Source organism: Bidens hawaiensis, unplaced genomic scaffold, assembly GCF_021521415.1.
Source record: "Bidens hawaiensis isolate Kalapana, Puna unplaced genomic scaffold, B.hawaiensis_p1.1 tig00001016_1, whole genome shotgun sequence".
Classification (NCBI taxonomy): Eukaryota; Viridiplantae; Streptophyta; class Magnoliopsida; order Asterales; family Asteraceae; genus Bidens; species Bidens hawaiensis.
This window is the reverse complement of record NW_027491059.1, coordinates 257,901-280,479: the sequence shown is the minus strand read 5'-3', so window position 1 is coordinate 280,479 and position 22,579 is coordinate 257,901. Positions and strand designations below refer to the sequence as shown.

The 22,579-nt window shown below is 35.2% G+C and overlaps 2 protein-coding genes and 1 pseudogene across 2 annotated transcripts; all 3 read left to right on the top strand.

The window, feature by feature from the left end:
- Window positions 1-164: 164 nt before the first annotated feature.
- On the top strand, window positions 165-8,225 carry LOC143550609 (putative inactive purple acid phosphatase 27). Its single transcript, XM_077041231.1, has 12 exons — window positions 165-329; window positions 417-508; window positions 4,469-4,547; window positions 4,630-4,752; window positions 4,829-4,921; window positions 4,996-5,125; window positions 5,333-5,414; window positions 5,490-5,622; window positions 5,704-5,909; window positions 6,201-6,326; window positions 6,436-6,715; window positions 7,977-8,225. The coding sequence occupies exons 1-12, from the start codon at window positions 165-167 to the stop codon at window positions 8,223-8,225; spliced, it is 1,758 nt and encodes a 585-aa protein (XP_076897346.1).
- A 1,397-nt stretch (window positions 8,226-9,622) lies between these two features.
- LOC143551323 (uncharacterized) lies at window positions 9,623-14,673 on the top strand. The gene is made up of 5 exons (XM_077041787.1): window positions 9,623-9,796; window positions 11,243-11,413; window positions 12,378-12,488; window positions 12,564-12,631; window positions 14,439-14,673. Exons 1-4 carry the CDS (start codon window positions 9,623-9,625, stop codon window positions 12,579-12,581), a joined length of 474 nt encoding a protein of 157 aa, XP_076897902.1. The 3' UTR covers window positions 12,582-12,631; window positions 14,439-14,673.
- Window positions 14,674-20,499: 5,826 nt separating this feature from the next.
- On the top strand, window positions 20,500-22,475 carry LOC143550600 (exocyst complex component EXO70B1-like; annotated as a pseudogene).
- The last annotated feature ends 104 nt before the right edge of the window (window positions 22,476-22,579 follow it).

Here is a 22,579-nt window from a genome sequence, read left to right as displayed (position 1 = left end):
TTTTTCTTACTCCTGAATTTTTTCCATTTTGTTTCACACACTTTATGTTTCCTTATTATAAGCAGATTTGCCGTTTGGCAGTTTTTGTTGCATAATAAATAGTTAAATACTCCCTGCGTGTTGAATTAGAGTTCATCCATAACTTTTGAGTGTTAGTTAAAAAAATGACAACGAATAATTTGTTAGTGTTGTTCTTGTTGCTTGTGTCGAAATCTTGTGCCAGCTATTCTCTCACCAATAAACAACCACTCTCCAATATCGCGATTCACAAAGCTGTTATCGATATCCAAGAATCAGCTTCAATTACTGTTGAATCTCGCCAACATACGGTAACTTGTTGATATGCATTCTGGTTAGTTTATTTCCCTTTTGTGTCTTTCGTACTCGTACTAATCTACTTATTTTGTCAATGATAGTGTGAGGATACTTTACAAATCACCGTGCATGTGGCGTCTGCAGAACCAAGTAACGGTGATTGGGTTGGAGTTTTCTCACCAGCAAACTTCAAGTAATACATGCATGCATGCATACACACGCGCACACGCACACACACACACACACACACATATATATATGTATATATATATATATAGGGGTGAGTTAACTTACAATAATCGCTTAAACATACATTACGTACGCGAAAAATGTTCAAGGTTAATGCCTAAAACATTCAGGCCTAAACCCTAAAACGTTCAGGCTTAAAATATGATGTTTTCAAAAGTTAAAACCCATCACTCAAAGTCAAAATTGAATGAAGCTTCAAACTGATGATTAAATGGATCGATTTCAAAGATTAATTGATCAATTTGCTTCAATTCCAATTTCAATTCTTATCAAAAGCTAAAAAAACATGTGAACAACAATAGTCGACGGTGTATCACGACGGTGGATGGTGGTTTTGACGGTGGACGGAATCGTTGGACGGTGACGGATTGCTGAACGGTGATGGCGAAGGTGGATGGAATCTATGGGAGCAGAGTAGAGGTGGTCAAAAAAACCGGTCCTCGAACCGGTTTGCCGGTTTAAACCGGAAACCGGTTATTTAAAAAACCGGTTTTTTTAAAACCGGTTTGACCGGTTTACAAACCGCCGGTTTGTATATCGGTTATACTTTTTAGAGGCCAAACCGGTTTTCAAACCGGTTATTAAAAAAACTGGTTTTTTTAATTAACCGGTTACTAAAAAACCGGTTAACCGGTTTTTTTTAAAACCGGTTTATGACCGTTTTAGAAAAACCGGTTAACCGGTTTTTTAGTAACCGGTTAACCGGTTAAAAACCGGTTTATTGCCGTTGTGAAACGGCTATATAGCCGTTTTTTTCAATTTTGACCATTTTTTTTTTTTTATTTACCATTCTACCCCCACAAACATCTATATATAGTTTAGGTTGGGTATTGGTTAGAACACACTCGATTATACAACTCCAAAGGCTCCAAACGCTCTAGACGTTTATTTCATACGCGATTATTTTGTTATCTCACGCTCTATTATACCACATTACCACTCCATACGCTCTTATTTCGTAGTCGATTATCATGGCCTCCCAAAGTGCTGCTTCATCCGTCAACATGGGTGCCTCGAACACGGGAGAAACGGTCGTTCGGGTCATCCCCACGAAACGAAACCAAGATGTTTGGCAACATTTCGACCTATGCGAAATGTCTAACGGTAGCCAAAAAGCTCGATGCAAACATTGTTTGAAGTTTTATGGCAAAGATGCAAACTCCACTTTAAAAGCGCATGTACAAAGGCCCTTTTGCAAGGCCTTGAAGGACGAATCGGGAAGTAGTTCGCAGCCGGAGATGACGAATCAAGGAACGGTGTTTACGTACGACCTTGAAGCGGTACGTCAACAGTTTTCAAACTTTGTGATTCAAAATACACTTCCTTTCAACCACTTCGACAACCCTCAATTCACGGAGATGATGCAAAAGTATGTTCAACCACGCTACCAACACGTAAGTCGTTCGACCCTTAGAAGAGATTGTCTTAAAGCTTGGAAAAACGCTAAATCCGAACTAATTTCATACTTTTCAAACTTACAAACTGGTGTAAACTTAACAACGGATGTGTGGTCGGTACCTAATGGTTCGCCCGACTCATACATTTGTGTGACGGCTCATTGGGTTGACCCCGAGTCGTGGCAAATGATGAAACGAACCGTTGCGTTTCAATTGTTTGATTACCCGCACACGGGTAGAAATATTTTTAAACTCTTGGATAAAGTCATTCGACAATACAAGATTGAACATAAAATCTTTTCAATTTCGTTTGATAACGCGTCCAACAATACGGCCTCGGTTGGCCATTTAAAATTAAAGTATAAACCTATTTGTGATGGAGCGTTTTTTCATAGCCGATGCATTGCACATATTATCAACTTGGCCGTGCAAGATGGGTTAAACGTGATCGAAACGCAAAGAAACAATTTTAAAAGAATGTTACGAGATGTTTTTAGCAACAATAAAACATTTTCAAGATACAAAAAATTTTGTGTAGAAGCTAATTGTCAATGGTTGGGGCCAAATTGGGATTGTCCAACAAGATGGAACTCGACTTGTGATATGTTTGAGAAAGCCATCCAACAAAAAGAATCACTAGTTGCGTTTCATCAAATTTTGTCAAGTAGGGGTAAATGTGCACCGTACGATCCTAGAAACTGGTTATTGATTGAGATCGTTACGGAGGTCCTTCAAATTTTTAAATCTTACACAACTAGTTTATCGGGGTTTACTATCCAACAAGCCCCATTGCTTTACCAAAAATTGCTGTCATGTGCACAAAGTTGAGTGAACTTCATTGTAGGGGTGCACCTTATTTTGATATGGGTGTAAAAATGAAAGAAAAATTTAGAAAATATTTTCAACAACTACCCGCTGTTTTGACATGTGCTGCTGCGTTAAACCCTTGCATCAATGTTGGTGGTGTTGAAGCTTTAATAGAAAAAATTTGTGATGAGCTAGAGTTAAACGACGATCAAAACCCCTATTATAACCAAACTTTAAAGAATGCTTTCAACACCACCTTGTCTAACATGTATGATGTTTACCTTACAAAATACGGGTCGTCTTCCCAAATTCATGACTCGTTAAGAGCTGTTGCCCAATCCCAATCCCAAACCGACCTTGAAATGGGAATGTACTACATGATTTGGGAAGACGCCGGTAAACGTCAAAAGGTAAACACCCCAAGCAGTGAACTTGGAAGGTATGGTGGTACCAACTTTGTGAAACACATGACTCCGGATGAATTTAGAAGTCTTGATTTGCTGGCTTGGTGGAGAGGTAAGGAGGATGAGTTTCCGATCCTCGCCGCCATGGCCAAAGATTTACTAACGGTCCAAGCTTCCACGGTAGCTTCGGAGTCTGCTTTTTCTGTTTCTGGCAGGGTTATATCGATTAGGAGGACTCGACTCACTCCACCAGCTGTAGAGATGTCGATTTGCTACAAGGATTACTTGGACTCTTTAGATAGGGCACAACATCAACGCTCACTCGAGGGGGAAATGGACTATGAGGCGGGCTTGTATGAAGACGAGGTCAATCAAGGACACACTCAACCAATGACCGATGAAGAAGCCGCGTACGACGATTACCTAAGGAATAGCTCGGGATCGGGTAGCGAAGAAAATAATGAGTAAGAAACAGCAAGTTGTTAATGTAATCGTGTCTAAGCATTCTTTAATGTTTGTATTTTTGAGTTACGAATATGCGATAACGATTTAATGTTTGTATTTTTAATGTAAAAGCTATAAATGAAAGTTATGTGTTTTTAATCTTCCAAGCAAAGAACCCTAACAACGAAAGCAATGAATGGAGTCAGTCCGTTTTGCCTTGTAGTTACCGGTTTGCCTTGTAGTTACCGGTTTGCCTTGTAGTTACCGGTTTGTTTATATTGTGAAAAAATAATGGTTATTTAAAAAAAAAAAAACCGGTTAACCGGTTAGACCGGTTATTAAAAAACCGGTTAATAAAAAAACCGGTTTATTAACCGGTTCTAACCGGTTCCTAAACCGGTCCTAACCGGTTAGACCGGTTAGGGTTTTCAGATACAAAAACCGGTTATTAACCGGTCCGGTTATTAACCGAACCGGTTTTTTTCCGGGCCAAAAAAAACCGGTTCGGTTAATAACCGAACCGGTTTTTTAAAAAAAACCGATTTGTGCACCTCTAGAGCAGAGGTGGACGAAGACCGGCTCGTGTGGTTGTGATTTTAGGGTTAGCGTGGGTATTGAAAATCGACGTTCCAAAGCGTCACGTACCTATAAAAACGTTAGTTATATATATTTTATAATAAAATTTATAAAAAATTAAGAATTTTATAAAAAACACATTAGTTATTAAGAGTTCCTTAAGGTTCTTAAATAGTTTAAGGGTTCTGTAATGATACTCATCCCTATATATATAGTTTTTAGTTTTTATTTGGCAAAGGCATATTGCGATTCTCATTGATTGAGTGAATGTGGCAGTGCATCAAATTGTTTTATTGAATATGATGACTTGATTTACTTGCAAGAGGCTCCATACTTATGCGCAGCACCATTAAAGGTTGAAAATTTATAAATATTAAAGTTGCAGATAGTTCAGTTCATATATCTTCTTCTAACTGATAAATTCTTTACATAAACAGTACAAGTTTGTTAATTACTCCAATCCTGATTACGTAAGAAGAAGACGAGGTTCATTACGGTTTCAGATTATTAATCAGCGTGCAGATTTCGCTTTTGCACTTTTCACTGGCGGGTTGTACAATGTAAGTTTCTTTATTTAATTTGTTGATGCTGCATTGCTACTACAGTTTCACTAACAATAATTTTCTGGAATCATAGCCAAAACTGATTAGATATACATATCCTATATCGTTTGAAAACCCTAAAGCTCCACTTTATCCACGCCTTGCTCAAGGGAAGTCTTGGAATCAGGTAAATTTCCAATTATGATTTAAATTTCCAATTTTTATGCTCTTTTGTTGTGTTCTAAATGATGACATCATCAGATGGCGGTGACGTGGACGAGCGGCTACAACATTGATGAAGCCACTCCCTTTGTTGAGTATAGTTTGACTAGTCAAGGCCGAAGTTTTTCCCCCGCAGGAACTTTGACTTTTTCTCGTAGTAGCATGTGTGGTATGATGTAACATTTAGTCATATGAAAGTTTATAAAAATATATACATCGGTTGCTAAAAGTATAACAAACAAACAAATAAATGTACCTGGCATAATCCCACTGAAACCCTTAGCTTCGGAAACCTTCAATTTTTTATTTTTTCTTTCACGTGGACAGTATAGATTAAAGGGTTGTTAAAAATATATTAAGTTTAATTCGTGTGCAGGTCCACCTGCAAGTACTGTTGGATGGCGTGATCCTGGTTTTATACACACTAGTTTCTTGAATAATCTGCGGCCTAATACCATGTACGCTTTAATTTTTAGTTTTTATCGATTCGCCTTAAATGATGTATGATTTAAAATATTAATATTCTGTTATAGGTACGATTATAGGATGGGCCATAGATTGGTGAATGGATCTGTTGTTTGGAGTAAAAGATATCGTTTTAAATCATCTCCAAATCCCGGGCAAGATTCGTTGCAGCGTGTTATTATATTTGGAAACATGGGAAAGGTAGTGCTGACAAATATTAAAATTTATATGTAGAAAGATTTAAAATTTTAAATAAAAGACTTTTAATATCTCTGATTTCAGGCCGAACGTGACGGTTCACATGAATACAATGATGACCAGCCGGGAACACTAATGACAACAAACCAATTAAAAAATGACCTCAAAAACTTTGATATAGTATTTCATATTGGTAATCTAGCATTTGCAGAAGGATATATCTCACAGTGGGACCAGTTCACAGCTCAAATTCAATCTATTGCTTCAAGAAAGCCTTATATGACTGCAAGGTTTGAATTGTTGAACGGGTTGTAATAATCTAGTTGTAACACATTTATATAAATAATAGGCTGTAAATGTTAGTTCAAATATTTTTAGCTCTAAACAATTTATCTAACAAATCAAACTGGTTGACGGGTCGACCTGTTTAATTAAACGGGTTAAATAGGTCAACCTGAACACAGCCTGTTTAAACAAACCAATCTTAACACAAGTATTAAACATGTTAGACGTGAGTCACGTGACAACCCAAAACCTAATTATTTTTTTGTCGTGTTGACATCTTACGTTTAACCATGCAGTGGCCATTACGAACGAGATTTTCCCCATTCCGGATCACTCTTTGAGGGTCCCGATTCAGGTGGAGAGTGTGGTGTGCCTGCAGAAACCATGTTCTACGTACCTGCAAAAAACCGAGCAAAGCCTTGGTAACTTGATTGATTCTACCTGATCATACTCTTAACACAGTTTTTTTTTTCCATATATGATTTAATTGTTTTAATTCCGTTTCATCTCAAAACTGTGTAATGTTGATAGGTATACAACAGATTATGGAATGTTTCGCTTCTGCATAGCGGATTCAGAGCTAGACTGGGATGAGGGTTCGGAACAGTATGAATGGATAGAGAATTGTTTTGCATCAGTTGACAGACAAAAACAGCCATGGCTGATTTTTGCAGCTAATGCTGCTCTTGGATATTATAATATGAACAATTCCTTTAATGAGCCAATACAGAAGCTATGGCAGAAATACAAAGTGGACATTGCATTCTCTGGAGACGAAAATAACTATGAAAGAACCTGTCCTGTATACGAGGTACAGCCCTTGTTTTCTATGTAAATGTTGAATATTAAGTTATCAACCAAGTTTTCAATTATATAGGTTAAATGCGTTATCAAATAATCAGAATATGTTGTTTGGCGTCATAATAGTCAATGGTTAGGCTAAACGTACCCCCCCCTCTACTTGTCATAATCCCTCTCCTAAACTTTAAATTCCTTGAACAATTTTATTTGACATATTATACCCCTCTTAACATCTTTTTCATTTTATAGCATAAAATTTGTGCGTTTTATTACGTAAATGCACTATTTCTTTTCTTTTCTCTTTTATTAACAAACAATATGAAATTTGTTTTTAAAAAATTGCAAACTATCTCTATAAACTATTTATAAAAAAGTAAAACAATTATAGAAAAGAAAAGTTATTTTTAAAATAAAAATATATATATGTTTTAGATAAGACAAAAATGTTTTTTTGTTATTTTAAATAAACAAAAAATCATTTTAAAAAAATTAAAAACATAAAATAAAAAAAAACCTTAAAAGAATGTGTTTTGAAAACAATAATAATAGTAGTAGTAGTAGTAGTAATAATAATAATAATAATAATAATAATAATAATAATAATAAAAGATAACAAAATGACAAAAAAGAAACAAAAATGGTTTAAATTGTATTAATGAAAAACTTGAGGGAGGGGGTATGTTTAGTAAAACTAGGCGGGAGGGGGGTACGCTTGGCAGCACCCAATAGTCAAATGATCAGATGTTTATATCAATCAATCAATCAATCATGCCCAGTAAAATCCCACCGACAGCAAAGCTATAATAGGGTCTGGGGAGGGTGGGATGTAGGCACACCGTACCTCTATCCAAAGGAATAAAGAGGTGGCTTCCAGAGAGACCCTCGGCTCTAAGTACATGTGTATGAAGCAAAATAAAGGAAATCAAAGTTTAACAGTTATATAAAAACTACTACTAATTATAATAATATTAATAATAAGATCACAGTTTAACAGCTATATAAGCTAATAATAATTATAATAATAATAATAATATATGTAAGGGAAATACCATTATGGTATGTGATCTAAATAAGTTAAGTCTAAGCCCTAAGGTATTCAAATCTCTCTAAAAATCCTTAACTTTAATTCTACTTCTCCAGGAAATCAAAGTTTAACAGTTATATAAAAACTACTACTAATTATAATAATATTAATAATAAGATCAGATGTTTATGTGTTTGGTAAATACTGAGCATAACAAACTAATAGATAAAATGGCATTTTTGCGTAGAATGAATGTGTGAGCAGGGACGGATATAATTATATGCGTAGCGTGATGGGGACGATCCATGTTGTCGTTGGCGGAGCAGGGAGTCGATTTGACAATTTTGCCGAAATAAATCCGGATTGGACTCTTTATAAAGACGATGACTTTGGATTCGGCAAACTTACTGCTTTTAACCATTCTTCACTTCTGTTTGAGTACATGAAAAGTAGAGATGGAAAGGTTTATGATAGCTTCACAATCTCAAGGCAGTAAAAGCTGTTAAGCTCTTCATATTATTCTCAACTTGTTGGGCTTTATTCCAGTTGTAATTTGATGGTTGTTAATTATTTTGTAATGTTTCAGTATTCTGCATCATTTCAGGTTAATAAAAATTTAACTGTTTAAAAAGATTAAGGAAGTATGTGAAAAAAAATATAAAAAATCAATGATTTCTTTTGATGCAGGGAAGTTGATAATTGTGTCTATCTTGATTCTTATACATCAAAAGTTATGTATTTGGCACTAATCGTGTGTATGATAGTGTATCTATGGTTTAATAAATATAAAAGATGTTAGTGTATGACTAGACTAGCCCATTTCATAGAGACATGCTACTCTTAAAAGGGAGGGCTTAGGCTTAATCGACAAATGAATAGTTTTAGAATTATAGGAGAAATAATTGTCTGTAAAAAAAAGAAAAAAAAAACAAACTAAATCGTCTATGATGTTTAGTCAAATTTACCGGTTTCATCTAAAAGGTTTTTGTTATGCATTTTGGCTTTGTGGTTTCAAATCTTGTCATTTTCATCAATTTCTCTAACCTTGTCTGTTTTTTTACGTTAAGTTAGTAGAAATTCAGTTTTTTTTTTTAATTTAAAAACACTTTAAAATATATAATATAATAATAATAATACTAATAGTTAGTTTAAAGCTTTCTTAATAAAAAATAGAATTGTCCCTAATAGATGAGGTTAGCGAATTGGATGAAATGAGAAGATTTAAAAAACCTTGAGAGCTTGTATGCTGAAAAAATTAACAATATAGAAAACTTTTTAAATGAAAATGACAAATGTAACGATTTACTATTTAATTATAGTAGCAATAATAATATTGTTTTTTTAATACATTTAAAAATAATAATTCTCTTAACAAACTAATAAATAGTTTTGTGGTAAAAGACAACGTTTCCTTTCCAATGTGATGTGGTTGTAAGAAAACATAAGCTTTTCAATGGAGCCTCATGTGCGATATTCACAAACAACACTTTTGAAAGGGCATGGGTGACTGAATGAAGTAAAACCAGGATCTTTGTTGTCTTCGGTTCGATCCTAAGGGCGTTTAGGTTTTACCACCAGTGAGGTAACTTGGAAGTGTTTAACGGCTCCATACGGGAGGGTGGCGTTTTGTCATTGGGTCACCCCGTATGAACTCCGAAGTACCTAGCCAATTCTCTGCTTATTGGTTGTTCAAGAAAAGGAGTTAATTATTAAATAATAAACGAGCTAAGTTTAAAAAACAACTAACAAGCCGCGCTCGAGTTTAAAAAAGGAGCGTGAAACGAACCAAGCTCAATCAAAACAAAGTCTAGGGTCGGGTTGTTTAAAGTGCAAAAGTGTAATTAATTATGCGGTGCCCTAGAGTTGATTAACAAGCAAGTGCAAATTAGAGTGATGGAGCATTCGTTATGGGGCAACTTACCGCTATTGGTTAGAGCCAATTCAAAGGAGTCAGTTGAATGCATACTCCAAACCCTATGGACTACTCGAAAAACCGGTCTTCATTCGCCCCACCGTGACGTCATCCGTCATTTGCTTCAGCTGCAGAATGACTCCGACCTCGATCCTGTATGTTATTATTATTTAGAAGAAGCCAAATACATGCTCTTTGTTTGCTGCTTGTGTGTTTACTGTTTATAATTTTATATATATTCTCTTGTATGATTTATTTAATTTGTTGTCTGGACAAGATCACAAATTAAGTAAAAACCGGTTTGGAACCATAGGTTTCGGAACCAGTTTGTAACTATTTCCACCAACACCGGTTCCAAGCCGGTTAACTGAACTGAAACCGGCCAAAACCCGAACCAAAGCCAATTATAAACCGGTTTTGAATTTTGTTGACCAAACCGAACCGGTTTGCGCACCTCTAGTCTGGAATCTGGACTGGTGAATTAGGAAATAATGAGAATCTGAAACATGTGATGAGTTGTTCAATTAGTCATTCTGTTAACGGTAACAAAAGTGTTTAGCTCTGTATGTTTCATTGTCTTGGTTTTAGAAAACGAGAAGCGCACAAAAGCAATGGGTCTAACACTGACTTTCGTACGTGAGGCGCAGGGCCGTCTTGTGAATAATTTTGGGCCGAAGGTGAAAAAAATTTGGGCCTTAAATTAATAGAGTAATTGGGTTTAAACATTAAGAATACATATATTGTTTCATAAAAATATATATATTTTTAAAAAAATTTAAAAATCCGGGCTTATCGGGGTGTCGGGCCGGGGTCTGTCGACCACCAGCCCTGCCTCATAGCCAGCTAGCGCTTGGCTTTTGTATAATTTTGTATAACCTTTTAATTTATCTCATAGGTTTTTAGCATCATTTAGCTATTATATAGGATTTAGTATATAAATTGCCTACATGTACAGCCTAAAAAGTATGGGTGAGCAATACCAAACCGAAAACCGACGAAAACAAACCGAGATTAACCGAAAATTGGTTATCGGTTATTTTTTATGCGCAGCTAACCAAATTAACCGAACCATACATATTTTCATATGTTTCTAGAGACCTTCATTTCATGTATTCAATGTTTTATACCACCATTTCTTGTCTTTATATCTCCATTTCATGTATTTATACCTTCATCTCATGTATCTATTTATCCATTTCATGTAATTCTAAGTAAAAATTAAGCGGAAATTTGATTTTGGTCATTAATCGAACCAAAAACCGAAAAAAATAACCGAATAAATGTACTGATTAACCAAAAATTGATTTGTTAATTTGATTGAGGCTAAGAACCGAATCGAACGTACACACTCCTACTAAAAATCATGTGATAAAACATTTTGAAGCATAAAAATGACCCGTGTACAAAAAGCGCAAGCCACATGTGCTTTTTTGCCTAAAAACCGTGCCTCACCTGCGGTTTTTGGATTTTGGTCGCCTTGTGTCGCTTTACGCTTCGGTACGCTTAAAGCGTGCTTTTTAAAACTATCATTGTAGCCCATACTAGTTAGAAAACATCATAATATGAGCATTGTATTCTGATTTTAAAAAGTAATTATGCAGCTTCTGGTATGCCTACGCATGTTGATTCGTAAGTGCGTGTATGAGAATGCTAATAAAGATGAAATACAGAATTTGTTCCCAGATGAAGTCCTGCCTGAGATACAAAGATTGCTGACACTTTTGCTCCAAAAGTTTCATAGGGAGTGGAGAGAAGATTTATTGAAGGACCAGGTACTATACTGTATTAAACTAGTTATGTTTTTTTATTATTGTAATTATCATAGTTTAGGTTTTATGTAGGGGTGTACACGGTCCGGTTTGGATCCAGTTTTGGGCTAAAACCGAACCAAGAGCCGAATCTTCGGTTTTTTGAATTTTTGAAAACCGTTCAGTTTCGGTTTTGCCATTTAAGCTTGAAAATTTTGGGTCAAAAGAAAAAATTAGGCCCAAAATATTAAATTTGTGCCTAACTCGTATGTTAATACAATAACTAATTAGTTATTATACATTTGGGTTAAAGTATTTGAGTTACATATTTATTAAATTCCTATATATTACTTAAAATTAGAAGAAAAAATATTGAAAATTTATAAATTCGGTTTGGTTTTTTCGATTTTTATTACATTCAAAACCAAAACCGAAACATAAGTTGGTTTTTACAAAACCACAAAACCAAACCGTCGGTTTTTGTTTCGGTTAGGTTTTTTCAGTTTTTCTGGTTTCGGATACGGTTTATTTAGTTTCATGCACACCCTGGTTCTATGTGTGATATTAAACTATATATATATATATAGGGTAAGGTTAGAATAAAAACCCACTTGAGTTGTGAAAACTCTAGAAACCCATTCTCAACCACATGTTTTTAATTAAAGATTAAATCTTGTGGTTCACAATTAAAGTTAATAAAAAATGTAAAAGTTTATTTACATTTTCTCTCTCCTGAAAACATATATAAAAATTACTAAAAAAATGTAAAAAAAAATAGCAAAACATTTTTTTTTATGTTTTCGATGTTTTGTATTAAATGTAACAACATATATTACATTTAACCTATATGTAACATACGCTGGGTTTTCACGGGTTTTCTCAACTCAAGAGGGTTTTCAAACTATACTTCGAATACACACACACACACACACACACATTACCGCTATCACTATATATGTAACCTTATTATATGCATGTTAACTTTCAGATTCAAAGCACCACAAGACCAAATTCAGGAGAAACAGATGTGAATTTCCTGGTGTCTAAAGATAAACTGGAGACGATGTTGAAATCTATTAGCGGTCAGCTGCCCGAAACTGTAAGTTCTGTTTTGAGGCTTTGCTAATTTCCCATTTATTCTGTATTTAAACTTTATCATGATGTGATATAATAGGGAGATGCATCAATGTGACATGTTAGGTCTGGAAAAATATAAGCATTAGCATCTTTCAAACTATAAAGGTACGTGATTTCATTATCATAATTTAAATGTTGCAGATGTAAATGGCCAAGCTGAGCCCAAGCTCGTGCAGGGCTCGTTTAACTCATGAGAGCTCGAGCTTAGTTCGGTTCGACCTCTATTTCTAGAGCTCGAGCTCCGGCTCATCTATTCTTTATTAATTAATTTCTATACATTTATAACTTTTTTATTTATATATTTACAATAATAATTCTTATATATAACATAATATATATATTTAGTATTTAGAAATTAATTATAATGAAAGTTTATATTTAATATTATCAAATAAAAGTTTATAAATAATAGGCTCGTTTAGGCTTGAGCTCAATATGTGAAGCTTGGGCTCAGTCTGGGCGTGTTTATTAAACAAGACTTAAGTGTCATTTTAGTACCTGTGGTTTGTCAAATTACGCAACTTTAGTATCGTTTTTGAATTTATTGCAACTGACTACTTCACTTTTTTAAAACTTGCAACTTTAGTACTTTTTTCTAACCCCGTCTATTTTTGTCAGTTAACTCAGGGGTAATTTGGTAACTTCATTATTTTCTTTATTCTTTTCTTTATTTCTTTCTTTTCTTTGAAATGAAATGGGGAAGAGGTAATTAAAAAAAAGGAAATTCATCTCATTCTTTTACTGATTTACTCTCCATCTAACCATGGCATACACTCTTACTCTTTTCAGCCAGCAGGTTAACCACCACCACATAACCATTGAACTACCACCACATACCCGCTGAACCACCGCCACATACCCGCTGAACCACCACCACTATGCAATCCTGGCAACCATTGTACAGCCCCGGCTGAACCCTACCTGAAGGAGCGGAGATGGAACTCATACTAATGGCCGGAGGAAACTATCGTAGACCACCGAGACTGCTATCGCATCTCACACCACTCGACAACCACATAATTTCCCAACAAAGCTCTCGCTCTCTCTCTCTCTCTCATCAGATCTGAATCGTTAGAAACCCTCTTGATTTTCCGGTGACTCGTCAAATCCACCCCCCCTCAATTTTCTGGCTACCTGTCAAAATTGATATATATCCCACATCACTCAATCCATCCACCCCTTACTCCCTCTCAAGAGCTGAATTGGAAACACAAATTGTTGGCAAACACCCAAACGATTATTGTATTAAGAAACTCACTCAAAACTTAATTACAATAATGAAAACCCTACACGGTTTATATAGACCAAACCAAGACGCCTAGACGCGTTTAGTCTAACTAGGATTCCTAAACAATAGTAAATTAATTAAAATAAACCTAACAACCTAAACCAACATGTATTAGGAAGTGTTAGGAAATAATGAAGTTACCAAATTATCTCATACTTAACGGACAAAATAGACGGGGTTAGAAAAAAGTACTAAAATTGCAAGATTTAGAAAAGTGAAGTAGTCATTTGCAATAAATTCAAAAACGGTACTAAAGTTACGTAATTAAACAAACCACAGGTACTAAAATGACACTTAACTCATTAAACAAACTTATTTTTAGGCTCAAGCTGCTCACGAACAGCTCGGCTCATGTTCTATATTAAGTATGATGATGTGAATAGTCAATTTTAACTTGGGATTTTTCCAAAATAGTGAAGAATTTGATTTTCATGGGCCTTCCCAAAAACAAAATGGGTTGCATTTATTATGGAATTTAAGTTTAATTTTGGATGATAACTAACAATTGCTTTATTTGCATTTATCATGGAATTTTAGTTTAGTTGTGGATTTCTTAGTTGTAGCAGAGACTAGGGAGAGGCTATATGTTTTCCTTAAATCATGTAACAATGCCATATTGTGTAGGTACATGACATGTTGAATACCCATTTTTGGCACTTAGTTTGGTGAAATTCTGGACCATTATGATTAAAGTTAAAGACTCAAAAGGGATAACATTAGATGTGGTTAGCCTAGATTCCGGTATGTCATTTTGCTTATGGTTTATGTTACATCGTTGTAGCGTCATATATTGATATTTTGTCATGTGATGTGTGAAGTAATTTATGTGGTGCATTCGGGTTCCGCTCTTTTTGCTAAAAATAAGTAAGGTGTATTCGTTCGTATTGTTTTAACTAGGTTGTTACCCGGCGCGTTGCGCCGGGTTATTCTGTTGGTCGGGCGTCGTTTCCGTAAATTGGCGCGAAATCGGTTGGTATCGGCTACGTTCTTTACGTACCAAAACTAAACCCAAAAAATAATTCCTCAAAATAACGTATTTAAAACAAATTAAAAAACGAAACATCACGCCATCTTATTTTTTCGTTGCTTGATTTAGTATGAAATGTATTTAAAAAGAAAACAAAAAAAACACAAAAAACAAAAATACAGAAAAACCAGCTTAACTAAGGTTCAAACTAGGGACATGCAGGTTACAACAATACAGCAACACCACCACAACAGCTTTCTTTTTGTTACTTTTACTACTTTCAATTTGACTATTTATACATTTGAAAGTTTCAAATGTATAAATAGTTAAACAGATTTCGAAATATTAAAAAAAAAAACTTAATGGCTGTCAAATGTCACTAATCAGATCGATAATAAATTATTGTAGCTGTAGGTTTCTCTTTATATATACAAGCACGATGAGAAAAAATAATGTTGCGCAGGACATTTACAAATTAAAATGATGATATTTGAATTGTAGAAACTAAAAGTTAAATTATGTATTCTTAGTCACCACTTTTTCGTTAAATGTTTGTAAAATTATCTTGATTATCGAATATCAGAAATAGAAGTGAATTAGTGTTCTCTAGAACAAATATCATATACTAATGAAAATTTTGCTGGAACTAAAAGTGTCAACATCCTTATTTACAGGGCTAGAAAATGCATATAAGAAACTATTACTGTAGCCATACATTTGCTTTATACTAGGTTGTTACCCGGCGTGTTGCGTCTGGGCGTGCTGGGCAGTTCTGTGTTGGTTACACCCAGGCGTCGTTTCCGTAAGTTGACACGAATTCGGTTGGTATCGGCAACGTTCTTTATGGTAGCAAAACTAAACCAAAAAAATAATTCCTCAAACTAACGTATTTAAAACAAATTAAAAACCGAAACACCAAAAAAAAACACAAGAAACACAAAAAAATGGCCTCAAGAAGGCTCGAACTCGGGGCTTGCACGTTGTAACAACAAAATAATACCACAATAGTTGCTTCGTTTTTTATTACTATTATTATTACTTTCAAATAAAAACAAAAAATAAAAGCACCTCAAAGAGGCTTGAACTCGCGACCTTAGACTTGCAACAAGACAGAATTACAAATTTTGTCCTTTAAAAAAAGCCAAATTACGGTTCGTGTCCTTTTCTAAGTTTCCTTGCAGGCGGTGTACTTTAAACTTTTTTTTTCTACACGTTATGTCCTTTACGCTAACTGGGTTAGAAAAACTCAGTTAAATGCCCTCACGTGAGGCGCATGTGAGAGCATTTTTGTCTTTTCGTCTACCCTGCAACTTCTTCTTCCTCTTTCTTCTTCATTTTTGCAGACTCTCTCTCTTTCTCCCCCCCCCCTTCTCTCTCTCTCTCTCTCTGTTTAAACCACCACCACACCACTAACGGCCACCGGAGACCATGTTAATCGCCACCACCACGCCTCCACCATATACCCAGCACATGATGGGACCATCTTTCTCACCAAACACCCGTCTCGTTGCCGGTTTATTCTTTCTTTATTTCTATTCTAATCACTGCACTTATTTCTAACTCTTTATAAGCCACCGGCCGGCTACCAATCATCGTTTCTTCTCCGATCAACACCAGTCATTCAACTTCTTAAAGGTTTTCAGCTTTATTCCTCATCTTTTTTTTTCTAACGATCATATGAATATGTTCGTATATCTGTGCGATACCACAAATATATTGTGTAGCTCATCACACATACCAGAAATGATCACAGTTTTTGTTATTCGATTAATCAAATTAATAATCTAGTGTATCTGTTGTATTATTATTATTATTGTTATTATTATTATTATTATTATTTTCTCCTGAATATTTATTTCTAATTAATTTTCGTATGCTCAATCAGAAATTGTTTTATTCAGATTCAGAGCATCTGTCTGATGATCTGCTTCTGCGTCTGCATTTTAGTTTCTGTTTTGTCATTAATCCAATTTTTTCAGGTTCGCGTGGACAACAAGCCATCACACTCTGTTCGTAACAAACCATGACTTCAGCTCAGCTTCATCACTCTCCACTCGCCGGAAACAACCGTCATCCAAATCTCGCCACTCATTCTCCGATCACAAACCCTAGAACCTGCCAGTTTTACCGTTTTACCCCTCCGATCAAAGCCAATAAACCGTTATTCACCATCCTGTGCCGCCGTCGCCGGCGGCGGCGGCATCGCCGGCTCCGGCCATGGCAGCGGTGGCGGAGGTGGAGGCGGGTGGCGGTAACGGCGGCGATAGTGACAACAATAGCAACAGCAATAGCAATGGAAACGGAGACAGTTTTGGCGTATTTAGTGCTTTTATTAACGGTTGGAGATCTAGGGTTTCTGCAGATCCCCAATTTCCGTTCAAAGTATTAATGGAAGAAGTTGCAGGGTAGACGAAAAGACAAAAATGCCCTCACATGCGCCTCACGTGAGGGCATTTAACTGAGTTTTTCTAACCCAGTTAGCGTAAAGGACATAACGTGTAGAAAAAAAAAGTTTAAAGTACACCGCCTGCAAGGAAACTTAGAAAAGGACACGAACCGTAATTTGGCTTTTTTTAAAGGACAAAATTTGTAATTCTGTCCTTGCAACAATACAACAAAACCACCCCCACCCGGTTCCATTTTGTTTACTTATTTTATTTTCAAATCAATAAATTCTCAAATAGATTTCAAAAATAATAAAAAAAACAAAAGGTTAATGGCTGCCACATGGCATTCACTGATTGGACCACTAAAATACACTGTAGCTATGGGTTTCCATTTATATATATTGTACAATTATTTATCACAAGTTAAGTTAGGAATTACAAATGATATTATCAAAGTTGAATTTTAGTTAATATTGATGATTATCTACCTATTCTAATAAATTAAAATAAATGTGGATATTTGTCATGTTTTGGTTAATTCTTACAATTTTTTTCCTTCAGAACTAATATACCTTAATATATGTAATAAATCAATAATTATTCACTTTCCTTTTACACTATATTTATATAATATCTATATATTTTTATAAATATAAATATTAACCTACTATTTTACTATATATTTCAAAGTACTTGGTGAATTCCAAAAATTAACAACAAATCATGTTTCTCAAATAAAAATTGTTTCGGGTTTTTTGTGGAAGTTAAATTTGATTTTATGAGTCAAAAGTTGGTAAATAGATTGTTTAATACAAGTTAACTACATTTAGGTCAAAATTTGTTACGGGCCAAAAATGAAAATTTTGAGTATTTTTAAAAGTTTGAGAATGCAAAATAAATTTATCGTTAAATTTGTTATGGGTTCAAAGTGTTGACTTTAAAATGTCAAAAGTATGAAAGTTAGAATTTTAAACATGATTCGGGTTTCATGTTTATTTATAAGAGCATTTTTGAAATAATCAAAAGGTTCGGGATTTGGCAAAGTGACTATTTTTCCCTCTACTATTAAAATTTAAGAAAAGACTGTGAACAATTTCGACATGCCACCCCCATGCCTATTAATGCTTCTAACTTTTATCAAATTTGAAATATTTATGTCAAAATTAATTTTTCCTTCAATGGTGATCATAACGTTGAATGGGAAACATGTCATGCAAAACTATGCTCAAATGAAACAAAATATTCACAAAATTGAATGGGTTAACATGCTATTTTTTATGTTGTCATTATGACAAAGTCGAGAAACCCTCTGAAACATATCAAAATCTTTTTTATGGTGTATCTCGGAAAAACATAGTTCTTGAAGAACATCCATTGCTACAATTTAATATCCTACTTTCCTTTGATGTGTGGTAAATTGATAAATATATCAATAAAGGTAACGTCTCTTTTATATTTAGGCTAACTATCATCGTATGAGAAGTCTTATTTTCGAAATTGGTTCATAACCAAAATTCTTTCAATTATACATATGACACCGAGAATGAATTTTTCAATAGAAAGAAACATTCTCAGGTACGATTTTGCACGGGCATTTTTTTTTATAAAGTTCATTTAAAAAAATCTTTTTGTGATATAAATAAAATCAATTTATATGCACATTGTATAGATACAAGTATAGATATAATATATATTTTTTCATACACGCTATTTAATTATTTGTTTTACTTATAATTTGAATTATCTCGTGTGTGACACGGGCATTAAAACTAGTGGTCTAATAATAGTTTTTAAAATATTGCTACTTTCTATGAACACTTCATGCAGTTTTCCGTTTGCAACAACTTTGAAACCATTCTTTATTTAAATAGGTATCCACTTTTTTTATTTAAATAAAATGCATTTAAATAAGAAAAAATTACCAAAATACATATCCTTGACCAATAGTTATCTAAAGTAGGCATTGAGAAAGAAAACCTAACGAATATAGACACAACCAATAAAATAATGGCGCATAGCCCCTTCGGCCACCAAAGAGACCCGAATAAAATTTCATGCAAAAGTGAGTTTGCAATAGCTTATAGTGACATGTGTTTCAACTAGACTAATGATTGTTTTATTGTAGTAAAGAAAATATTTATATTTTGTTATTTTAATTTGCTTAATAGCTTGTACAACAGTTAAAAGATCAAAATACCTTTCAATTAACAGACGGGTTCAAATTGTGCTAGTCAGCTCATGCCACTAGCAAGATCCAAGGTTAATCGGCTCACCTCCTCCATGGAGGATTGGTATCCTCCGTTTGATCAGTAACACCACCGTCAATGTCCCTCCATGAAAAGAATCTGGTTTGTTGAAATCGAATATAAATGATGCATACGAACATCGCCAATTAAATCTTCATAAGTGTTCTAACTAAATCTTTTTAGCTCCGATATTAAAAACAAAAATAAAAAAATTTCCTCAAAAGTCCCACATGAATGACCCTACAGCCCTACTTATTATTGTTTTACCCCCTTTTCCATAACCTATCTCCATCCAAATTATTATATGAGAGTGACCATTTTCTTCACTATCTACGAAAATTGGACTTTTTAACTCATTATTAATGGCAAAGGCGGGTTTTGAAAAAGGGTATTGGCCTATTGGGTTCAAAGTTTCAAAGACAACAAAGATCAAAAATTAATTCAAAAAAAAAGAAAGAAATCTTATTATTGTTTGACCCAAGTTCACTTTCCACTTGTGGGTGTTTGTGAGTGGATATTAATAATTAAATATTTGAGTTAGGCCTTTCGAGATTGTCAGTTCAAATCCCCGAGCTCGCCTGGGTTTTAGTTTCACCGTGTGTTACACCAGAGAGTTCTGTTCTTGTTGTGGTACAACGACTATGAAGTCACAAATGCAGTTGGCGGGCGCTATGGCTTTTTGGGAGAACACCAAAGTCAAAACCTGAAGCTAGCGTAGTAGATCTGACTAAGACAGCAGAGTCTGTGAAACAAAAGAGGGAGACGACGTGAATCTTCAAATTAGAATAAATTCCCGTTTTAAACAAAGTGTAAAACTATCATATAATAATAAAAGCAAGTCATTAAAACCTGAGTTGATATGACATCTTCCGGCCAGCCAACCACCGTACCGTCCACTAAATATCTCAAACGGTGGGGCTAGGCTAACCCATTCACCTCTGTATTATATTGTATAATAAACAGACTCATCACCATTAATGCCACCACCCACATAACCCAAAGATAAACTTATTATTATTATTATTATCCACACCTCAACACATAACAACCAACCAAACCAACTGATAATATGATATGATATGATCATGATCCTCTCCACTGATCGCCGGTTCGAAACAGCCGAAAAACTAATCCTCCACCACGATTCCGGAGGTCTCGGTGACCCGAATTCGTCCCCGTGGGACGACTCTTCATATTCCGCAGAGGCGGATCAGTATTTGGAAGCTGTGGACACTGTCATCAAATTAACACAACATATTCATATTGAATGTGATGGCGAAAGCGAGATCGTTGATCGCGCTGAGAACGCGCTGCATTTAGCTATGTTCAACGTATTTTGATACGCAGTACAGTTCCTCTGGACGCAGAGGAACTGTACGGATCAATCCGCAAGAGTTCACTCTCGTCTGTGAACGAGAGTTCGAACGAGAGTGAACTCGCGGACGATATTGGTAGCTATAAAGAAGATGAGTATGAAGGAAGTAGTTATGTTTATGAAAGAGGTAGAAGCATTGGGAATGATGTTAGTGTCGAATTTGTTTATGCTGATGCGGTCAAGGAGCTTAAAGAGATAGCGGATCGGATGATTAGATCCGGTTATGAGAAGGAGTGTTGTCAGGTGTATTGTAACGTTCGCGGGGACGTGTTGGACGAGTGTTTCTTTGTTCTCGGGGTTGAAAAGCTGAGTATTGAGGAAGTGCAGAGGATTGAGTGGAAGGTTTTGGATGAGAAAATGAAGAAGTGGATTCAAACACTTAAGATCGCGGTTAAGATTCTTTTGTTTGGGGAGAAACAGTTATGCGAACAGATTTTTAGCGAGTCGGAAGTGTTTAAAGATATAAGTTTTGTGGAGACTACAAAGGGGTGTGTGATGCAGCTTTTGAATTTTGGTGAAGCGGTTGCGATTGGGAAAAGATCTTCGGAGAAGCTGTTTAGAATTCTTGACATGTATGATGTTGTTGCGGATGTTTTACCCGATTTTTAGACGCTTTTTGTTGATGAGTCTGGAGAGTTGGTTTGTAATGAGGTGAAGGCCGTTTTGAGTGGGTTGGGTGAGGCTGCAATTGGGACGTTTGTCGAGTTTGAGAATGCGGTGAAGGGTGAGAATTCGAGAAGGGCTTTACAGGGCGGTGAGATTCATCTGGTGACTCGTTATGTCATGAATTATATTAAAATACTGGTTGATTATAGTGATTCGTTAAACACGCTGTTGGCTAACAGTCGAGATTATGATTTGAGTTCTAAAGAGCTTGATGATATTGATATTGACAGTGGTGATACTTTACCTCCTGTTTCATGCCGATTACTGTCGTTAATCGCGTGCTTAGAAGCGAATCTTGAAGAGAAATCGAGATTGTACGATGATGATGGTTTGAGATACGTGTTCTTGATGAACAATGTTCTTTACATTGTTCAAAAGGTAAAGGACTCGGATCTTAGAAACCTTTTTGGTGATCGGTGGATTCGCAAACATTGCGGTCAGATTCGTCAATGGCACATGAGTTATCTCAGATCAGCATGGGGGAAAGCATTGTTGTGTTTGAAGGATGAAGGTATTGGTGGGGGGTTAAGTAGTGGATCCAAATTACTTCTTAAAGAAAGATTTATAAACTTTAATGCATATTTTGAAGAAATATATAGAATACAATCAGCTTGGAAAGTTCCCGATGATCAACTTCGAGAAGAACTTCGAATATCAATATCCGAAAAAGTGCTTCCCGCTTACCGTGCATTTGTAGGGAGGTTTGGAAGTCAACTGGAGAGTGGAAGATATGGCGGGAAATATGTCAAATATACCCATGAGGATTTGGAGAATTACTTGTCGGATTTATTCGAAGGAAAACCTGCGGTTTTGAACAGCATAAAGAGAAAAGGTACATAGGTATGTTGTTGTTTGTGTATACTGTAATAATTTTGTGCTTGTATGTTAGATTCTATGTCACATGTAATGTATGTCATCGTGTGATGATATACTCGATTGTCTCCGTGTTGCTATATTTGGTTTTTAACAAACGAGGTCGATATCCAGGTTATTTAAAACCGAAGAGTATATTAAATTAAATACATATTAAAACCTCTTACTGACCAAAACGCCCTTGTTATAAAGGGCATAACAAGGGCGTTTACAGGAAGCAACGCTAACAAAAATTAAAAAAAATAAAACTA

Excerpts from the sequence above, each read along its gene's own strand:
- LOC143550609 (XM_077041231.1), top strand. The coding sequence starts at position 165 with ATGACAACGAATAATTTGTTAGTGTTGTTCTTGTTGCTTGTGTCGAAA. Across the intron at positions 330-416 it reads TTGAATCTCGCCAACATACG|TGTGAGGATACTTTACAAAT; the intron begins GTAACTTGTTGA and ends TGTCAATGATAG. Across the intron at positions 5,910-6,200 it reads AAGCCTTATATGACTGCAAG|TGGCCATTACGAACGAGATT; the intron begins GTTTGAATTGTT and ends TTAACCATGCAG.
- LOC143551323 (XM_077041787.1), top strand. The coding sequence starts at position 9,623 with ATGGAGCATTCGTTATGGGGCAACTTACCGCTATTGGTTAGAGCCAAT. Across the intron at positions 9,797-11,242 it reads ATGACTCCGACCTCGATCCT|CTTCTGGTATGCCTACGCAT; the intron begins GTATGTTATTAT and ends GTAATTATGCAG. Across the intron at positions 11,414-12,377 it reads AAGATTTATTGAAGGACCAG|ATTCAAAGCACCACAAGACC; the intron begins GTACTATACTGT and ends GTTAACTTTCAG.